At 39.8% G+C, this 17739-nt stretch overlaps 1 protein-coding gene across 6 annotated transcripts in view; it reads left to right on the top strand.

Annotated features, from left to right (window-relative positions):
- The window catches only part of LOC122560178 (receptor-type tyrosine-protein phosphatase T-like), a 1397629-nt gene that overhangs the window by 1221229 nt on the left and 158661 nt on the right, over positions 1 to 17739 (top strand). For all 6 annotated transcript variants that reach the window (XM_043710562.1, XM_043710557.1, XM_043710558.1 and 3 more), the window contains one exon: positions 4469 to 4656. In XM_043710562.1, the coding sequence (XP_043566497.1) occupies positions 4469 to 4656 (188 nt within the window). The remainder of the gene's footprint in view (positions 1 to 4468; positions 4657 to 17739) is intronic.

Genomic DNA, 17739 nt, shown 5'->3' with positions numbered 1-17739 from the left:
ATGCCCTGAGTTCATATGCCTTCCCTGTTAGGCCTCTTGCATTGAAATAAATGCAGTTTAATTTATCAGTCCTACCTTGTTCTCTGCTTTGTCCCTGCCTGCCCTGACTATTTGACTCGCTTTTGTTCTCAACTGTACCAGTCTCAGATTGAACATAAAACATAGAACATAGAAAAGTACAGCACAGGACAGGCCCTTTGGCCCACGATGCTGTGCCGAGGATTAATCCTAATGTAAAATAAAATAACTGAACCTATGCACCCCTCAATTCACTGCTTTCCATGTGCATGTCCAGTAGTCGTTTAAATGTTGCTAATGACTCTGCTTCCACCATCACTGCTGGCAACGCATTTCATGCATTCACTACTCTCTGCATAAAGAACCTTCCTCTGATGTCCCCTCTATACCTTTCTCCTAATATCTTAAAACTATGACCCCTCATGCCAGTCAGTCTGCCCTGGGGAAAAGTCTCTGGCTATTGACTCTATCCATGCCTCTCATTATCTTGTATACCTCGATCAGGTCACCTCTCTTCCTCCTTCTCTCCAGAGAGAAAAGTCCAAGCTTAGTCAACCTCTCTTCATAAGGCAAGCCCTCCAGTCCAGGCAGCATCCTGGTAAACCATTCTTTGCACCCACTTCAAAGCCTCTGTATCTTTCATATATTAGGACGACCAGAACTGGACACAGCTTTCCAATTGAGGTCTCACCAGGGACTTGTAGATCTGTAACAAAACCTCGCGGCTCTTAAACTCGATCCCTCTGTTCATGAAAGCCAAAACACCATATGCTTTCTTAACAACCCTATCCACTTGGGTGGCAACTTTGAGGGATCTACGTACGTGAACACCAAGATCCCTCTGTTCCTCCACACTGCCAAGAATCCTGTCTTTAATCCTATATTCAGCATTCAAGTTAGACCTTCCAAAATGCATCACTTCGCATTTATCCAGGTTGAACCCCATCTGTCATTTCTCAGCCCAGCTCTGCATCCTGTCTATGTCGCGCTACAGCCTGCAATAGCCCTCGATACTATCAACAGCACCTCCAATCTTTTGGCCATCGGCAAATTTACTAACCCACCCCTCAGCCTCCTCATCCAAGTCATTTATGAACACTTCAAAGAGCAGAGGCCCAAGAACAGAGCCCTGCAGGACCCCACTCACCACGGACCTCCAGGGAGAATACTTTCCATCTACATTCACTCTCTGCCTTTTGTCAGCCAACCAATTCTGAATCCAGATAGCCAAATCTCCATGTATCCCATACTTCCTGACTTTATGAATGAGCCTAGCACGGGGAACCTTATCAAATGCTGAAGTCCATATACACCACATCTACTGCTCGACCTTCGTCAACCTGTTTTGTCACATCCTTAAAGAACTCAATAAGATTTGTGAGGCATGACCAGCCCCTCACAAAGCCATGCCTTTAATCACACTTTGTGTTTCCAAATAGTCATAAATCTTATCCCTCAGAATTCTTGCCAAAACTTTGCTGACCACAGACATAAGACTGACTGGTCTGTAATTGCCAGGGATTTACCTATCACCGTTCTTGAATAGAGGAACAACATTCGCCTGCTTCCAGTCCTCCGGTACGACTCCCGTGGAGAGTGAGGAGGCAAAGCTCTTTGCTTTCCTCACTATTTCCCTGGGTCCCACCCCTGCTACCTTACTAGTTTAAATCCTCCTGAGCAGCTCCAGCAAATCTCCCTACCAGTTTATTAGTCTCCTTTCAATGTAGGTGAAATCTATCCTTCTTGTACAGGTCACTTCTACCCCTAAACAGCTTCCAATGATCCAAAAATGTGAATCCTTCTCCCATACACCAGTACCTCAACCATACATACATCTGCTCTATCCTCCTATTCCTGCCCTCACTGTCTCGTAGCAGTGGGAGTAATCCAGATATTACTACTCTCGAGGACCTCTTTAATTCTTGCCTAACTCTCTGTAATCTCCGTTAAGAATCTCAACCTTTACACTTCCTATATTGTTGGTTCCAATGTGAACAATAACCTCTTGCTGGCCCCTCTCTCCCTTGAGAACATTCTGCACCCTCTCTGAGACATCCTTGATACTGGCACCAGGGAAGCAACACACCATTCTGATTTTTCGCTGCGAGCCACAGAAACATCTGTCTGTACCTCAGACTGGAGAGTCCCCTGAGACAATCAATCGCTTGGAACCCGATGTACCTCTTATTACATTAGAGTCAGTCTCAATACCAGAAACTTGGCTGTTCATTCTATGTTCTCCTGAGAATCCATCACTCCCTACATTTTCCAAAACAGCATACTTGCTTGAAGTGGGGATAGCCACAGAAGAGTCCTGTACTACCTGCCGACCTCTCTTACCTTTCCTGGAGTTAACCCATCTATGTGACTGTATCTGAGACTTTCCACCCCCGTTCCTATGCCTGCCATCCATCATATCCCCTTGCTCGGGCAAAGATATAAGAAAATCTTAAGGGGCAACTTTTTCACGCAGAGGGTTGTATATGTATGGAATGAGCTGCCAAAGGAAGTGGTGGAGGCTGGTACAATTGCAAGATTTAAAAGGCATCTGGATCGGTATATAAATAGGAAGGGTTCGGAGGAATATGGGCCAGGTGCTGGCAGGTGGGATATCTGGTCGGCATGGACGGGTTGGACCGAAGGGTCTGTTTCCATGCTGTACATCTCTCTCTCTTTCTATGACTCTACTTTTCAGATTATGTCCTTTTGAAACTGAGTCAGTTAAAAGACACCATTTGAATTACATTTAAATGCGAATAAATTCATTCACACACAAATCTCAGACACCAAAAGGTGTGAAAATACACTTCAACAATCTAGTTAGTCATGAATGAATAGGAAAGGTTTGGAGGGGCATGGGACAGGAGCAGACAGGCAGATGGGACAAGTTTAGTTTGAAATTATGTTCAGCATGGACTGGTTGGACTGAAGGGTCTGTTTCCGTGTTGTATGACTCTATGAACCAAGAATTTACTACTGCTCTGATGTTCCTGCCACTGTTTAAACATCCAATAGCACATTTGGACTAATGCTGTGGCATCAGTGTGAAATGCTTACATTTTGCATCATTTTTGGGGTTCTGGTGTTCACACAGCCTAAATCTGATAAAAATGTCTGACTTGATACTGGAGCAAAAAAAACTCTCCCAGATTTAGATAGACAGTAAATTTGTAAAAGCAAAAGCAAAATAGTGTACATGCTGAAAAGTTGCAATGCAAACATAAAATATAAACATCAAGCAGCATCTGCAGAGAGTGAAACAGAGTCAATGTTTCAGGTCAGCACTGACCTGAGATGTTAACTCGGTTTCTATCCACAGATGCTGCCTGACCTGCATTAGAGACAAAAAAAACTGCAAATGCTGGAATCCAAGTAGACAAGCAGGAGGCTGGAAGAACACAGCAAGCCAGGCAGCATCAGGACATGGAGAAGTCGCGTTTCAGGTGTAACCCTTCTTCAGGTTGTTGGGGGAAAAATTCACATTCTGCACTGGAGCTTGAGATTTTCCACTGCTTCACTTCAGAATTGCAAGTAAGCACTGCTACCCTGCAGTCTAGACACAGCATTATTCACAGGCTGGGGATTTGATGGAATTAAATAAATGCCGTTGGATATTTTTAGGATATCTTCAGAAAGGTGTCAATGTTTGTTCAGGTAAACAGTGACTTCTAGTGCCTTGGAGTTAGAACTGCACTTTACATTTCTAAATACTTAATACATTTAGAAATTTCAAGAAAGAAAAAGCAGAAAAACTGCCAATGTCAAAAATACGAATAGAAACTACTGGAAAGCTTGGCCTCTTACATATTCCCAATTTTCAACATTCTACCATTAGTAACTGTGTCTAAAATTACCTGAAACTTTGTAATTATTTCCTTAAACTCTCCTTGTCTCTACTTTTCGCTCCTCCTTTAAGATGTTAACATACCACAATAACTCCAAATGTTGGTCACTGCCAAATTTTGTCATTGAAGATTTGTCATATTAAAGGTGCTATATAAATGCCAGCTATTGCTGGAATGCAGGTGAGGTCAGTTTCAGGTAAGTGCTCTTTATCACATTTACTGTAAATTTCTACCATCTTGGTTTATTATGGACAGGTCTGAAGATTTTTTTCAAACGTCTTAAATTTTAGAAATCCTTTAATCAATTGGAAACTGATTGAAAAATGGCACTTCAATGTTATCATCTTCCTTTTTGACATCATACCTTAATTCTTCAGAGAACATTTTGTCAGGTTTTATCTCCTCTCACAAATTTCCATTTTACACTCTTGCAGTTTCATTAGAAAATATATAGAAAGGACAGCACAAAAAACATCATTAATAGTTAACCAGAGTTTTTTTTGCGGCAACTAAGTAAATGATTTGTATTCCCACGTCTGGTGTGTGTATGCGGCAGATTCAAGATCGCTTAACGTTTCTGATTATCTGATATTTTTGAAATGCAGACAGCAACCATGAGGATATCACTCAGCCAGCTAGAGTTGTTCAAACCCATTCCTACAGAAATTGTGAACCTGTTGAAATGTCGTATCAAACTGGACACCTTCAACCTGCTATAAGAGTAGCAGATCTACTGCAGCACATCACACAGATGAAATGTGGCAAGGGCTATGGCTTTAAGGAAGAATATGAGGTAAGTCCAAAAGTAATATTTACAAAATGCACTCTCATATTCTAATTACAATGAAGGACTCTGTCTTCAAATGAAAGGTCCTAAAGTTAAAGGTTAGAACCTTTAAGACATGAGAAAGATAAATTTAAGTCAAACACATGAAAGGGCATTCATTGCTTTTTGCCTGTAGAGAAATGATGGCAATGAAGGTAAAATGAATGAACCAGAGTAAATATGAGTTTTGTCCCATTTTGTAACAGTGATACTATCTGTATGTTCTCAATTTTGCAGTTGTTGGAATTGTGACAAGGCATGCATGAAATTGTATAATCCAGCTGGAAAACAAATATGAGAACTTCTCCATAACCGGTTCAGTTTTCACCACTTGTGGAAACCTGTTGATGATCCATAGTAATTTTAATTGTGGTTGCCTCAAATATGATTAACTACAGACCTTGAAATGATTATTTCCACTATTTATTGATATGGTATTGCTTGAAGGAGGCAATAGGTGAATATCACAAATAATAATTTGCAGGTTTTGGATATCATTGTTGATTTGGATATGATGATCAAAACTAACAATGTGATGGTTTTGAGTTTGTGCAAGCCCACAGTATATAGTGGTTTTGTAATTAATCTGAAAAACCAGTTTTATGGCCAAATCATTCACGAGGTGATGCTACAAGTTGGTAAATATGCGTTATCTGGAATCAGTGACTGTTGAACAGTGGTATATAATGAACTGAGCCTTTTTTCATATTGTCAAAGATACCTCATTGTATTTTGCATTTTACTTGAGTTCTGAAGGACTTATACTGGACTCAAAACATTAACCGTGTTTCTCTCTCCACAGACACAGCCAGACCCGCTGAGTTTCTCCAGCACCTTCCATTTTTATTTCATGGTATTTTACATGTAGTAAAATATACCCATGCATTTGAAACAAAGAACAACTAGTCACATCAGCATATAATCATAATTTATAATAAATGTGAAAAAACTAATATGCAATTAATATAAACTTTATAGCTATCTGATGTACAGTAAAAGGGGATATTGACTCACTCTTTGCTCCCAGCATGAAGTCTATTTGCTGGCATCTTGAAAATTGGTACCACAGTGTTGTATCCTGCCTTCAATTCACACTCCCTTCAAACACAGTTCCCTGATGGCAGTATAGAACCAATCAATTTACACAATAATTGCACTGGTGTTTTCTGTTAAGAGATCAGTGCATATCCTGAATCTTTGAAAGGACAACACAGTGCAGCCAAGATTGGGAATCAGCAGGGTGGCACATTAGTGATTGCCAGTACACTGTCTTAATAATTTTGAAACAGAAATTTCTGGGGAGATTTTCCGACTTTACTCTGCTGGTGAGGAGCCTCACCTGCCGCTAGCAAATATTTCGAAGTTTGGAGCTTGCTGCAGATGTTTTACCAATCATGCATAGCAGGCGGCTAAAGCTGTGAAATTCTGCAAAACAAGGCTCCCTACCTGTACTAAGAAACTGGAAGATTATCCATTAATGTCTAGAAATAGCTCTTTGTAGATGAAATACACATTTTTTGGAAGAATAAGTGCCTGATTTTGTGATGTAATTTATGACTGCAGTTCTATTCACAGGAACAAAAGATTGAAGTCAATGAAAATGCTTGTATTTATAAAGCCCCTTTAATGTATTAAAATAGCCAAATGGATTTCACAGAAGCATTCTAAAAGCAAATTTGACACTGAGCTGACTAATAAGAGACCAGAAGACCAAAGGCTTAATTCAGAGGTGGTTTGGAGGAGGAAAGTGACATAGAGAAACAGAGAGATATAGGAACAGAGCCTGGGGCCTCAGCAACTGAAGGCACAGCCACCAGTGGTGCAGTGATTAAAATAAAAATGCTCATATGGCCAGATTAAGAGGCATGCAGATATTTCCAAGGGGGTTACAGATAATAGATGGGATAAAAGGCACAAACAAATTTGAAAACAAGGATCAGAATTGATGATCAGAATGGTGACCACGTAACTATTGTTGATTGTTGTAAAGACGCATCTTATTCACTGATGCCCTTTCAGGAAAGAAATCTGCGAGATGTGGGGTAAATTACAAATCACACAACACCAGGTTCCAGTCCAACAGGTTTGTTTGGAAGTCCAAGCTTTTGGAGCGCTCCTCCTTCATCAGGTAGCTATAACCTGGTGATGTGTGATTTTTAACTTTATCCACCCAGTCCAACACCGGCTCCTCCACATATGTGGGGAAGGAAGACTTAAAAAAAAGATTACCACTCATTTGCACTACATCACAGACAGAAAAATGTCTTTCTGAACCTCACTGATGATCTCTTTGGAAGAAGTTGCAAATCATAAGTGAAGAATATGAGGAGAACAGTAAAGTGCCAACAAAAGATATACAAGGTCATGATTGAAAGTAATAGCTGTGGCTCTGTAAGCCACTGATTCTAAAGGTTCAAGTCCTGCTCCAGTGACTTGAGCTAAAGTCCAAAGGAGTGCTGCATTAACAGCTAGCCTAATATCAGCCGTGTAACCATCGTTGATTTTCAGAAAAACCCATCAGGTTCACTAATGTCCTTTCAGGAAGGAATTCTGCTCTCCTTACCTGGTCTGGCCTACACGTGACTCCAGATCCACACCAACCTCATTGATTCAGAACCATTCTTTGAAAATATGTGGCAAGACAGTCCGTTCAAGGGCCAATTAGGGAATCAATTACATTCTGGGTTCCAGCATGGAGAAAGCAATTTCCTTACTTTTTACTCGGCAGTGCATTGATGAGGGGATTTTCTCAGCTGTGACTTTCACAGTACATTAGCCCACAAACGGCAGAGTTGAAACTGGATTTTAAAACTTGTTTTTGTGTCTTCTTGAAATGGGAAAAAAACACATTTGTCTCTTCCCCTTGACTGCTGTCTCCTTCCAACATGTTCACAGTCTGACATAACTCAGAGGCAACTGCACTTTAGTCTGCAGTGCATTTCTCCCTTTGAAGTCCTTCTCTTTGAAGTTTCCTAAACACCACTCAGTTGTGAAATTCTAGGGTGTCCCTCGAGGCCTGAGGATAATCCACGTATGTCTTTGAGATAATCACTGAAGTTACAGCCTCAATCAATTTGGTTGTGTGTACTCTTGTAAAAAAACACATTATAATTAAAAGTCAATATAAAGTCTACAATATGATCCATAATCATGATATCAAAATTGTAAGTCTTTATTTTAAATATATATGGATATGCATCACTAGAGGAATTGACCAACGCACACAAACATTAGTAGGAAAGCAAATAAGTTATTAGAATGTATGATAGCAAATTAAGTTACACATGCCTTGACAAAGAAAAGCTAATGTTGTAGTGAGTAGTGTCCCTATCTCTGGGCTAGAAGCTTTGGTTTAACTCCTACTCCAGGACGTGATAGCCAAGGAAGATGCATTCATAACAGGGCTAAAGCATGTTGAATATCAATATTGTCGTAAATCCTTCTAATTATGCCAGTAGCAGTAAGTGACAGTGAGAAGAATTCCCTGGTGACCCATGTGATGGAAATAAATTGGAGGCACCATCATCATTATTTACAGCTCCAGGTTACAATATGCACGTAAAAGTGTCTGTTGCCAGCATATTTTGTACACCTTGTGATGTGATTAGATTGATGCCAACAGTATGGCATTCCATCATCCTGCAGTCTGGGGTAGATTCAGGGCCTGCCTCCTTGCCTGAACATGGCAGCGATGCAGTATTATGGGTTAAGACTAGCTTTTGGTCACAGAACTTAAGAGAAAGTATAAGATGCATTGGTATGAATGAGAATATAATTTACGATAGAATTTTTAATGGGGTAAGTCACCACTTCTCAATTATCGCAACTTTTATATTCAAAGCAAAATTCATACATAAAGTCGAAGGACACAAAGAAAGTTCTTTAGTCTGGCATATTCATACTGTATGATGGAAGGAAGTTAATCTGATTTACACATGTAATTTAGAAAGCTTTATGATGCTGGTGTTTGGATCACTATGTTATATGCCCAATGAGTAAGCCCAGAAAGTCTGCCATGGTTCCCTTAATCTCCCATCACATTTCCAGAAGAAGATCAGTGAAGCTCCCAGATAATCTGTTAGTGATCATTTTTTTACTATTTAGTTCCCTGTCCACTAGTCCCACTTCCACCTCCCCCACCCCCAGTGTGCCTCTTGCAAACCAGAGGAAGCATTTGGGAAAAGGAAAGTCAATGAGAAGCCTTCAGATTAGCAAGAATCTAACAATACAGTTTGAGAACAGGGACAATGTTGTTTTTTTCCCAGTTTTTGCTCTACCCATGTATTTTTAATCTGTTTATCCATCTGTATGTGTGTTTAAGGGAGACTTTATAATGGGCTTAGGGTTTTAATTCATATAGGTCACTTGAAGTAGTTTAATTGTTTAGCTGTAACAAGAATCTAATGACTGTAATAAATAGTGATTATTAAGTACAGAAACCTGGTTTGTTCTTTTTATCAACCTCGTTCTGCAAATCAGGTAGCTTAGGGTATTTGCATATCTCTTTGAAAGCTTTAACTTTTGAAATGATTGCAGGAACAGTAATATGCTCCCCCAGTGAGTCATGACAGGTAACAGTTATACGTTCAAGTAATACTTACAGCAACATTTGAGAAGATTTGTAGCTCAGGTTGATGATAAGTATATAAGTTATCTCACTGAGCTGGAAGGTTTGTTTTCAGACGTTTCCTCACTTTCATCAGTGAGAGTCTCTGGTGAAGCACTGGTGGTATGTCCCATCTCTCTATTTATTGGTCTTGGTTTCTTAAGGTGGGTGATGTCATTTCAAGTTCTTTCTTTCAAGGGAAAGTAGATGAGATCTAAATTGATGTGTTTATTGATGGAGTTCTGGATAGAATGCCATGCCTGTAAGAATTCTCATGCATGCCTTTGCATGTCCTAGGGTGTGTTCAGTTGTTGTTCATGTATCCTGGTGGCAAGTTTCCTGCTTGTTCATCCGATGTAGTGGTTTTTTTTTACAGTTCTTGCATGGTATTTTGTAAATGATTGCATGTCCTAGGGTGTGTTCAGTTGTTGTTCATGTATCCTGGTGGCAAGTTTCCTGCTTGTTCATCCGATGTAGTGGTTTTTTTTACAGTTCTTGCATGGTATTTTGTAAATGACGTTAGTTTTGCTGGTAGTATCTATTGAATCATTTAGGTTCATTAGTTGCTGTTTAAGTGTGTGGTAGGTTTGTGGCCTGCCATGATGCCAAGAGATCTGAGTAGTCTGGAAGTCATTGATGTCTTTGGTGTAAGGTAATGTGGCTACAGGATTTGGTTGCATTGCGTCTGCTTATTTGGGTTTGTTTCTGATGAATCAGCAGATTCTTTTTATTGGGTACCCGTTTTTCTTGAAACCATTGTGTAGATATTTTTCCTCTCCTGTTTGTAGTTCTTGGGTTCTGCAGTGTGATGTAGCTCATTGAAATAATATCTTGAAGCAGCTCCATTTGTGGCTGTTGGGATGAAGAACTACAAACAGCAGAAGAAAAATATCTACACAATGTTTTCAAGAAAAACGGGTATCCAATAAACACAATTTGCTGATTCCTCAGAAACAAGCAGGCACAACTCAACCAATAACGACAGTCACATTATCTTATATCAAAGACATTATCAGAAATGACTTCCAGACTACTCAGACCCCTTAGCATCATGGTAGCCCACAAACCTACCAACACCCTTAAACTAGTGACTAATGAATCTCAAGGATCCACTAGATACTACCAGCAAAACTGACATCATTTACAAGATACCATGCGAGAACTGTAAAAAACACATCAGACACACTAGCAGGAAACTTGCCACAAGGATACATGAACACCAACTGACCACCAAAAGACATGACCCACTATCATGAGTTTGCATACATACAGACAAAGAAGGACACCACTTTGACTGGGACAACACACACACCCTAGGACAGGCAAAACAAAGATATGCATGAGAATTCTTAGAGGCATGGCATTCTAACCAGAACTCCATCAATAATTACTTAGATCCGATCTACCTTACCTTGAAAAAAAACTGGAAATGACATCACTGACCTTAAGAAACCAAGACCAATAAATAGAGAGATGGGACATACCACCAGCGCTTCACTGGAGACTCTCACTGATGATATTACCTAGTCATGGTGATGAAACATCTGAAAATAAACTTTCCAGCTCAATGAGCTAACTTACATGCTTAGTAATAGTTATACTATACAAGTATTGACCATCTCCAGCAGGAGGAAATCTCATCAGCTCTTCCTTGGTAGTCAAATGTATTATTATTACTGAATCACCCACAATCAACCACCTAGAGTTACCATTGAAGCTGAACTGGACCAGCCATACAAATACTGTGGCTACAAGTTCAGGTCAGATGCTGGGTATTCTACAGTAAGTAATTCACTCCCTGATACTCCAAAGCCTGTCTCTTATCTCCAAGGCACAAGTCAGGTGTGAGATGGATTACCCTCCATTTGCCTGGATAAGTGCAACTTCAACAATCCATTTGATTCAGCATGTTTAAGTCATTCCCTCTGCCATGTGCCAATACCACATCAGTACTAGTACTGGTACTGTTCACTGTTCACAAAATGCACTGAAGGTACTTGTCAAAATTCCTCAGACTCCACCTTTCAAATCTGGGACTTGTACCATCTCAAAGAGAAGGGCTGCAGGCAGGTCAGAAAACCATCTCCTGCAATTCTTTCTTCCAACACACAACATCCTGACTTAAAACCATATCGCCTTTACTGTCATTAAATCCAAAATTCCATAACCTCTGTCTCACAGTGTGCCTACACCACATCGACTGTAGCTACTCAAGAAGGTAGTTAAATTGTTCTGAAAGGCATTAGGAATGGATGATTAAATTTGGTTTCACAAGTGAAACACTCATTCTGTGAATGAAAAGAAAGCACAAAATCTTTGGGCCAATGTTGGTATTAGCAAATGAAAGGAATAAATTTATTTTAGAAACACCCAACTTTAGCAACCAAATGCGTCTTGTCCCAATCTTTTATAATAAGGGCATACATTCACTTTTTGAATATTTCCATTCACAAGATTTTAGGGAAACAATAGCCATATGCTGCCTGTTTTAAACTTAATGAAATATCATCTCCTGTTTGAGAATCACAGTTGTCTGATAGCTGTGAACAATTTTCCTCTGCAGCTTCAAACTAAAATTGCACACCAGAGAAATCTCTGTCAAACCTTTTGAATATTGGTTTCCAAGTATGATCCTGCATAGCAACAGTGGCTGTTGCTATGCAGCAACTTAGATTCAGCTTAGTCACAGTGATCCTTTCTTTATTCCCTTCAATATTATCTCTTGAAAATAAAGTAGGGTGACACACATAATGACTTTATATGTACACTTCACACAATTCAACGTGATTCTAAATTATTGTGATTGTATTCAGCTTTCACTTGATAGGCTTGTAGTTGTAAGGTAGCTCTCTGTCTCAGGTAACAATTGATGAAAGTACCAAAACCTATCTATCATTCTCATTTCAAATTACTCCTTGGGGATAAAAAGATTTCTGAGCTTTCATTGCACTAAATAGATACATATTGAGGAGGCTATTCATGAGCTCCTTAATTAATTTTGCCACTTGTAGAGTGAATAATAGCATAATGGTAAAGTTACTGGACTTGTACCAACCTGGTTCTCCAGAATGTAACCTCAAATCCCACAGTAATACTTGGAGGAATCTAAACTTGACTCATGAAGTAACTGCAATTAAAGAGCTAGTCTTCACTAATGATGACGACAATTCCTTTGGGTCATGCAAAAGGTTCATCTGGTTTACTTACGAAAATCTGTTGACCGAATCAGCTCTCGCCATCAGTATGGTGAACTCTTACCTGCCTTCTGAAATGGTCCAGAAAGCCATTTTCTTGTATCAAAACTTAATAGAAAAGTTCAAGAAGAATAAAAGTGTGCCAAAGGTATTGATCTAGGATCCTGAAGAGACAAAGCGACATGTAATGCATTTCACCCTGTAATGCTCATCAATATCTGGGACTCGTGGTAAAATTGGGAGAGTTGTCACACAGACTTTCTGTTTAGAATGAAAGGTAGGCATTGAGTTTCTTGAGTATCTTTGGAGCTGTTGTATTTTATCTCACGGTCAATATGGCAGAATGCCTTTAAGCAACTTGCTGATGATATCATCACTGAATCATGGGACATATCCTGAGGGAAAAAGTTGTATTAACCAATGTATTCTTCAATAGCACAATATCCACACCCTGTTTCTTCTGGAAAGGAGACAACATGAGCATTATCACAGCATGTATATTGCCCTATTCAAAGCAAACTCACACCAGGAGCCATCTCATCCAGGCAAATGGAGAGTTGTGCTCTATAGTTGGTGAATAGGTTTCAGGGAATCAGGAGGTGAGTATTTGTCCAAATATAAACCAAAAAGTTGAATTCCTGATGTGAAGTGAATATGATTGCGCTGACATTAAAACATGTAAATGAAGACTGGCATCAGGCAGCCTGAGTAAAATTGAAGTCAATATGAATCAGCAGCAAAGTTTGCCAATGACTGAGCTCATACCTGACACAAAGTGAAATAGTTGTGATTGTTGGAGACCAGTCACCTCAGGCCTAGTACATCACTGCAGGAACTCCTCAGGGTGATACCAAGTGATTCACCTTAACTCCATTATATGATTAGAGGTGGAGATGATTGTTTAATTATAAGCAATGTTCAATACCCATTCATAACTCATTAGATGAAGGTGTCCATGCACTAGTAATGATTTGGAGATGCCGGTGTTGGACCGGGGTGTACAAAGTTAAAAATCACACAACACCAGATTATAGTCCAACAGATTTAATTGGAAGCACACTAGCTTTCGGAGCGACGCTCCTTCATCAGGTGATAGACTATCACCTGATGAAGGAGCGCCGCTCCGAAAGCTAGTGTGCTTCCAATTAAACCTGTTGGACTATAACTTGGTGTTGTGTGATTTTTAACTCCATGCACTAGTGTAGCAAGATCTGATAAGTGGCAAGTAACTTGATTACCACACAAGCCCCAGACAATTATATCAAATACGTGAAAATATAGACATCTTCCCTTCATAATCAATGGCAATGCCAACATTGAATCATTTATCATCAACGTCTTGGAGATCACCATTGATCCAGAACCTTAGTTGAAACATTTGCATAATCTTTGTAAATACGAGAGCAGGTCAGAGGTTGAGAATTCTGAGGTGAATATCTGACCCCTGAATCTTAAGTCTGTCTGTCACCTAAATTCTGCCAATCTGGGATCTGGTGGAATATTATCTATTTTTCTCCAACAATACTCAAGAAACCTGGTAGCATCCCAGGACAAAGCAAATGGTTTGATTGGCATACCATTCACCATGGAGGAGAAAGTGAGGACTACAAATGCTGGAGATCAGAGTTGAAAAGTGTGGTGATGGAAAAGCACAGCCGGTCAGGCAGCATCCAAGGAGCAGGAGAGTTGACATTTCCATCATGAGCTCTTCATCAGGAATGAAGGGGTTGCTCAAGGGGGCTGAGAGGTAAAGGGGTTGGGGGAGGGTTGGGGCTAGGAGACAATGACTCTCTTGCTCCTCAGATGCTGACTAACCAGTTGTGCTTTTCCAGCACCACACTTTTCAATTCTGATCTCCAGCATCTGCAGTCCTCATACCATCCACCATATTTACCATTCACTCCCTCCGCAGCCAGCACATAGTGGCAGTAGTTAGTACCAACAACTAAATGCAAGGTGGCAATTTGCCAAGCTCCCTTCAACAGCATCTTCTAACCTTATGGTTTCTACCACCTAGAAGAACAAGGTCAGCAAATGCATGGGGACACCACCAACTGCAAATTCCCTCCAAGTGTTATATTCACAACTGTTCATAATAGTTGCTCATAATAACTGTTCACAACTATTCACAAGTCAGTTTACAGTGTGATATTTGGTTTGACAAACCATAAGTTTACTTTTACAGCTTGCTAGTATAATGGTTAGTAACAATATATTTATATGAGGCTGCCAATGTACTTTTAACAAAAGAACATAAGTTTATTATTACAAAGAAGATAACAAAGCCTATACAGAGGAACCTTGATTATCCAAAGGGCATGGGCAAGGAATATTTTGTTAGATTAATTGAATTCCGGATAACATAATTTAGCTAAGCATTGGGACTTTGTGATCTTGCCAGATAATCGATATTCAGATAATCGAATGCCGGATAATCGAGATTCTTCTGTATATGACAATTTGAGAAGATAAGATAAACATCACAAATATAGATTCGACCTCTTTATGCCAGAAATATACTTAACCCAATGAAGTCTATCATCACTGTTTAATTTCTTACTCAACTAATTACTTTCTGTACATTCACTAGATGGGATTGCCTATCTCTCCTGCAGCTAACTCATTAACTATTGTTAAACTAGAAGAAAAGTACAGTAGCGCCTCGACTTACAAACTTAATCCGTTCCGGGACCCAGTTCGTGAACCGAAAAGTTCACGAACTGAATCAATTTTTCCCATTGTTTGGATAGCATAAGAATGCTTGGACGTAGCAACGAATACTTGTTCACAGCGCACGCGCCAAAGACGATCTGAATGAGATCACGCGGGGCCCTAGAGCTTTTGCGTTCAACAAGCGCGTAGCAAAGCAGAATAATGAAACCACGTGGTCGCACACAGGCTTTTTGCGTTCGTACCTTTGTTCATACCTTGAATTTCGTATGTACGTTGAAGCAAAATTTTACGTACAATCCTGTTCGTAAACCGACTTGTTCGTAAACGGGGTCGTTCGTATGTCGAGGCGCGACTGTACAGTGTTTATTCCAGTCCTGTCGAATTCAGCTGCTAAAATAGCTAAATTCTTCTTTCCAGATCTGTTGATCTGGAGGTTGCCTAAGCTAAACTGCACTCAGCTGGTATGAACTTTCTCTTCTCAACAGAACCTGTTTCTGGCATCTGGCCACTCCTTTGATTGGTTATGAAAACTCAATTTAGTTAACACTTCAGCAATTATCTGACCAGGTAGTCTGTCCAGTAATTTAGCTTAAGTAACATGATGCTTTGGAAATGCTTTTTGAACCACTGCCAAAAAAGAATTTCTGACACTAAATTAAAAAGAATCACATTCACATAGTTAAAAACCAAACATCTGTTTGCCTCTAGAATTGCCTCCAGATATACAGAATCTTCCATGGATTTATGCAGTTTTTGAGCAAAATATAATGCAATTTGGCAAGTACAAATTCACCTCACAAACTTATATGTGTGTGCCAGACAACAACACAAAGTGACCGAGAAGAGGCTGATAGCCAAGTGCAGTACCCATGGGGATGGCCTCAACCAGGAATTTGGGTTCATGTCACACCATAGGTGTCCCCTCTGCACTACACTTTCACACACACACACACACATATATCTATATAAGATTCTGTAAATCCCACTTTAGAAATAGAATCAGTCTGACCTAACACTGGGATGCAGACAGACTTTAACCTCACACCTTCAATGCATTATCTGAGCTGAGATGGTACCTATTGTTAAAGCTATCTTGAGAATGTAACTTAGAAAAGTTCTGGGATTTACATATGAAGGAACCAAAACTAACATGATCATTCTAAAAGATGAAAGACTTAAAATAAATTTGTTTAATATTACATTCCTGTTGCTATAAATTCTGTGTCTTATGATTCTGCTCCACAATCACCTAATGAAGAAGTAGTGCTTTGAAAGCTTGTGTTTCCAAATAAACCTGTTGGACTACAACCTGATGTGTAATTTTTAACTTTGTCCAACCCAGTCCAACACCAGCATCTCCAAATCATAACTGATTATAAATCTTCTTTATATAAGTAATTCCCAATCCTTATTTGAAAGGATATTGCTGTTACTTCACAATCACTGGATTAAAATCCTGGAACTCTCTCTGTTGCAGCATTATGGTGTATCTATTCCATGTATATGTAATGTTTTAAGACACCTTACCAGCACTTTCTCAAGGGCAGTTATGAATGGACGTTAAATATTGACCCAGAAAGTGATAAACAGAATAATGCATAACTTATCCAAGGTGTGACGATTAATCAAAGAATGACAGTAGACATTTGGAACATGTAGGAAACTTCATACCAAAGCCCAATTTCTATTTTTGCACAATATCCATAACATGCTTTTGGATGTAGGTTTGCTCACTGAGCTGGAAGGTTCATTTCCAGACGTTCCGTCACCCTACTAGGTAACATCTTCAGTGGGCTTCCGAGCAAAGCACTGTTGATAATTCCTGCTTTCTATTTATATGTTTGTTTTCTTTGGGTTGGTATCTTTTTCCTGTGGTGACATCATTGCCTGTGGTGATGTCATTTCCTGTTCTTTTTCTCAGAGGGTGGTGATTGGGGTCTAACTCGATGTGTTTGTTGATAGAGTTCCGGTTGGAATGCCATGCTTCTAGGAATTCTCGTGTGTGTCTCTGTTTGGCTTGTCCTAGAATGGATGTGTTGTTCCAGTCAAAGTGGTGTCCTTCCTCATCTGTATGTAAGGATACTAATGAGAGAGGGTCATGTCCTTTTGTGGCTAGTTGATGTTCATGTATCCAGGTGGCTAGTTTTCTGCTTGTTTGTCCAATGTAGTGTTTGTTACAGTCCTTGCACGGTATTTTGAATATGACATTAGTTTTGCTTGTTGTCTGTATAGGGTCTTTCAAGTTCATTAGCTGCTGTTTTAGTGTGTTAGTGGGTTTGTGGGCTACCATGATGCCAAGGGGTCTGAGTAGTCTGGCAGTTATTTCCAAGATGTATTTGATGTAGGGGAGAGTGGCTCGGGTTTCTGGACGTGTTTTGTTTACTTGTTTGGGTTTGTTGCTGAGAAATCTATGGACTGTGTTCATTGGCTACCTGCTCTTTTTGAGTGCACTGTATAGGTTTTTTTTTCTCTGCTATGTGTAGTTCCTCTGTACTGCAGTGTGTGGTGGCTCCTTCAAATAATGTTCTAATGCAGTTTTGTTTGTGGAGGTTGGGGTGGTTGCTTCTGTAGTTCAAT

Source organism: Chiloscyllium plagiosum, chromosome 20, assembly GCF_004010195.1.
Source record: "Chiloscyllium plagiosum isolate BGI_BamShark_2017 chromosome 20, ASM401019v2, whole genome shotgun sequence".
Classification (NCBI taxonomy): Eukaryota; Metazoa; Chordata; class Chondrichthyes; order Orectolobiformes; family Hemiscylliidae; genus Chiloscyllium; species Chiloscyllium plagiosum.
The sequence above is the reverse complement of the archived record's forward strand: the minus strand, read 5'-3'. Positions and strand labels throughout refer to the sequence as shown.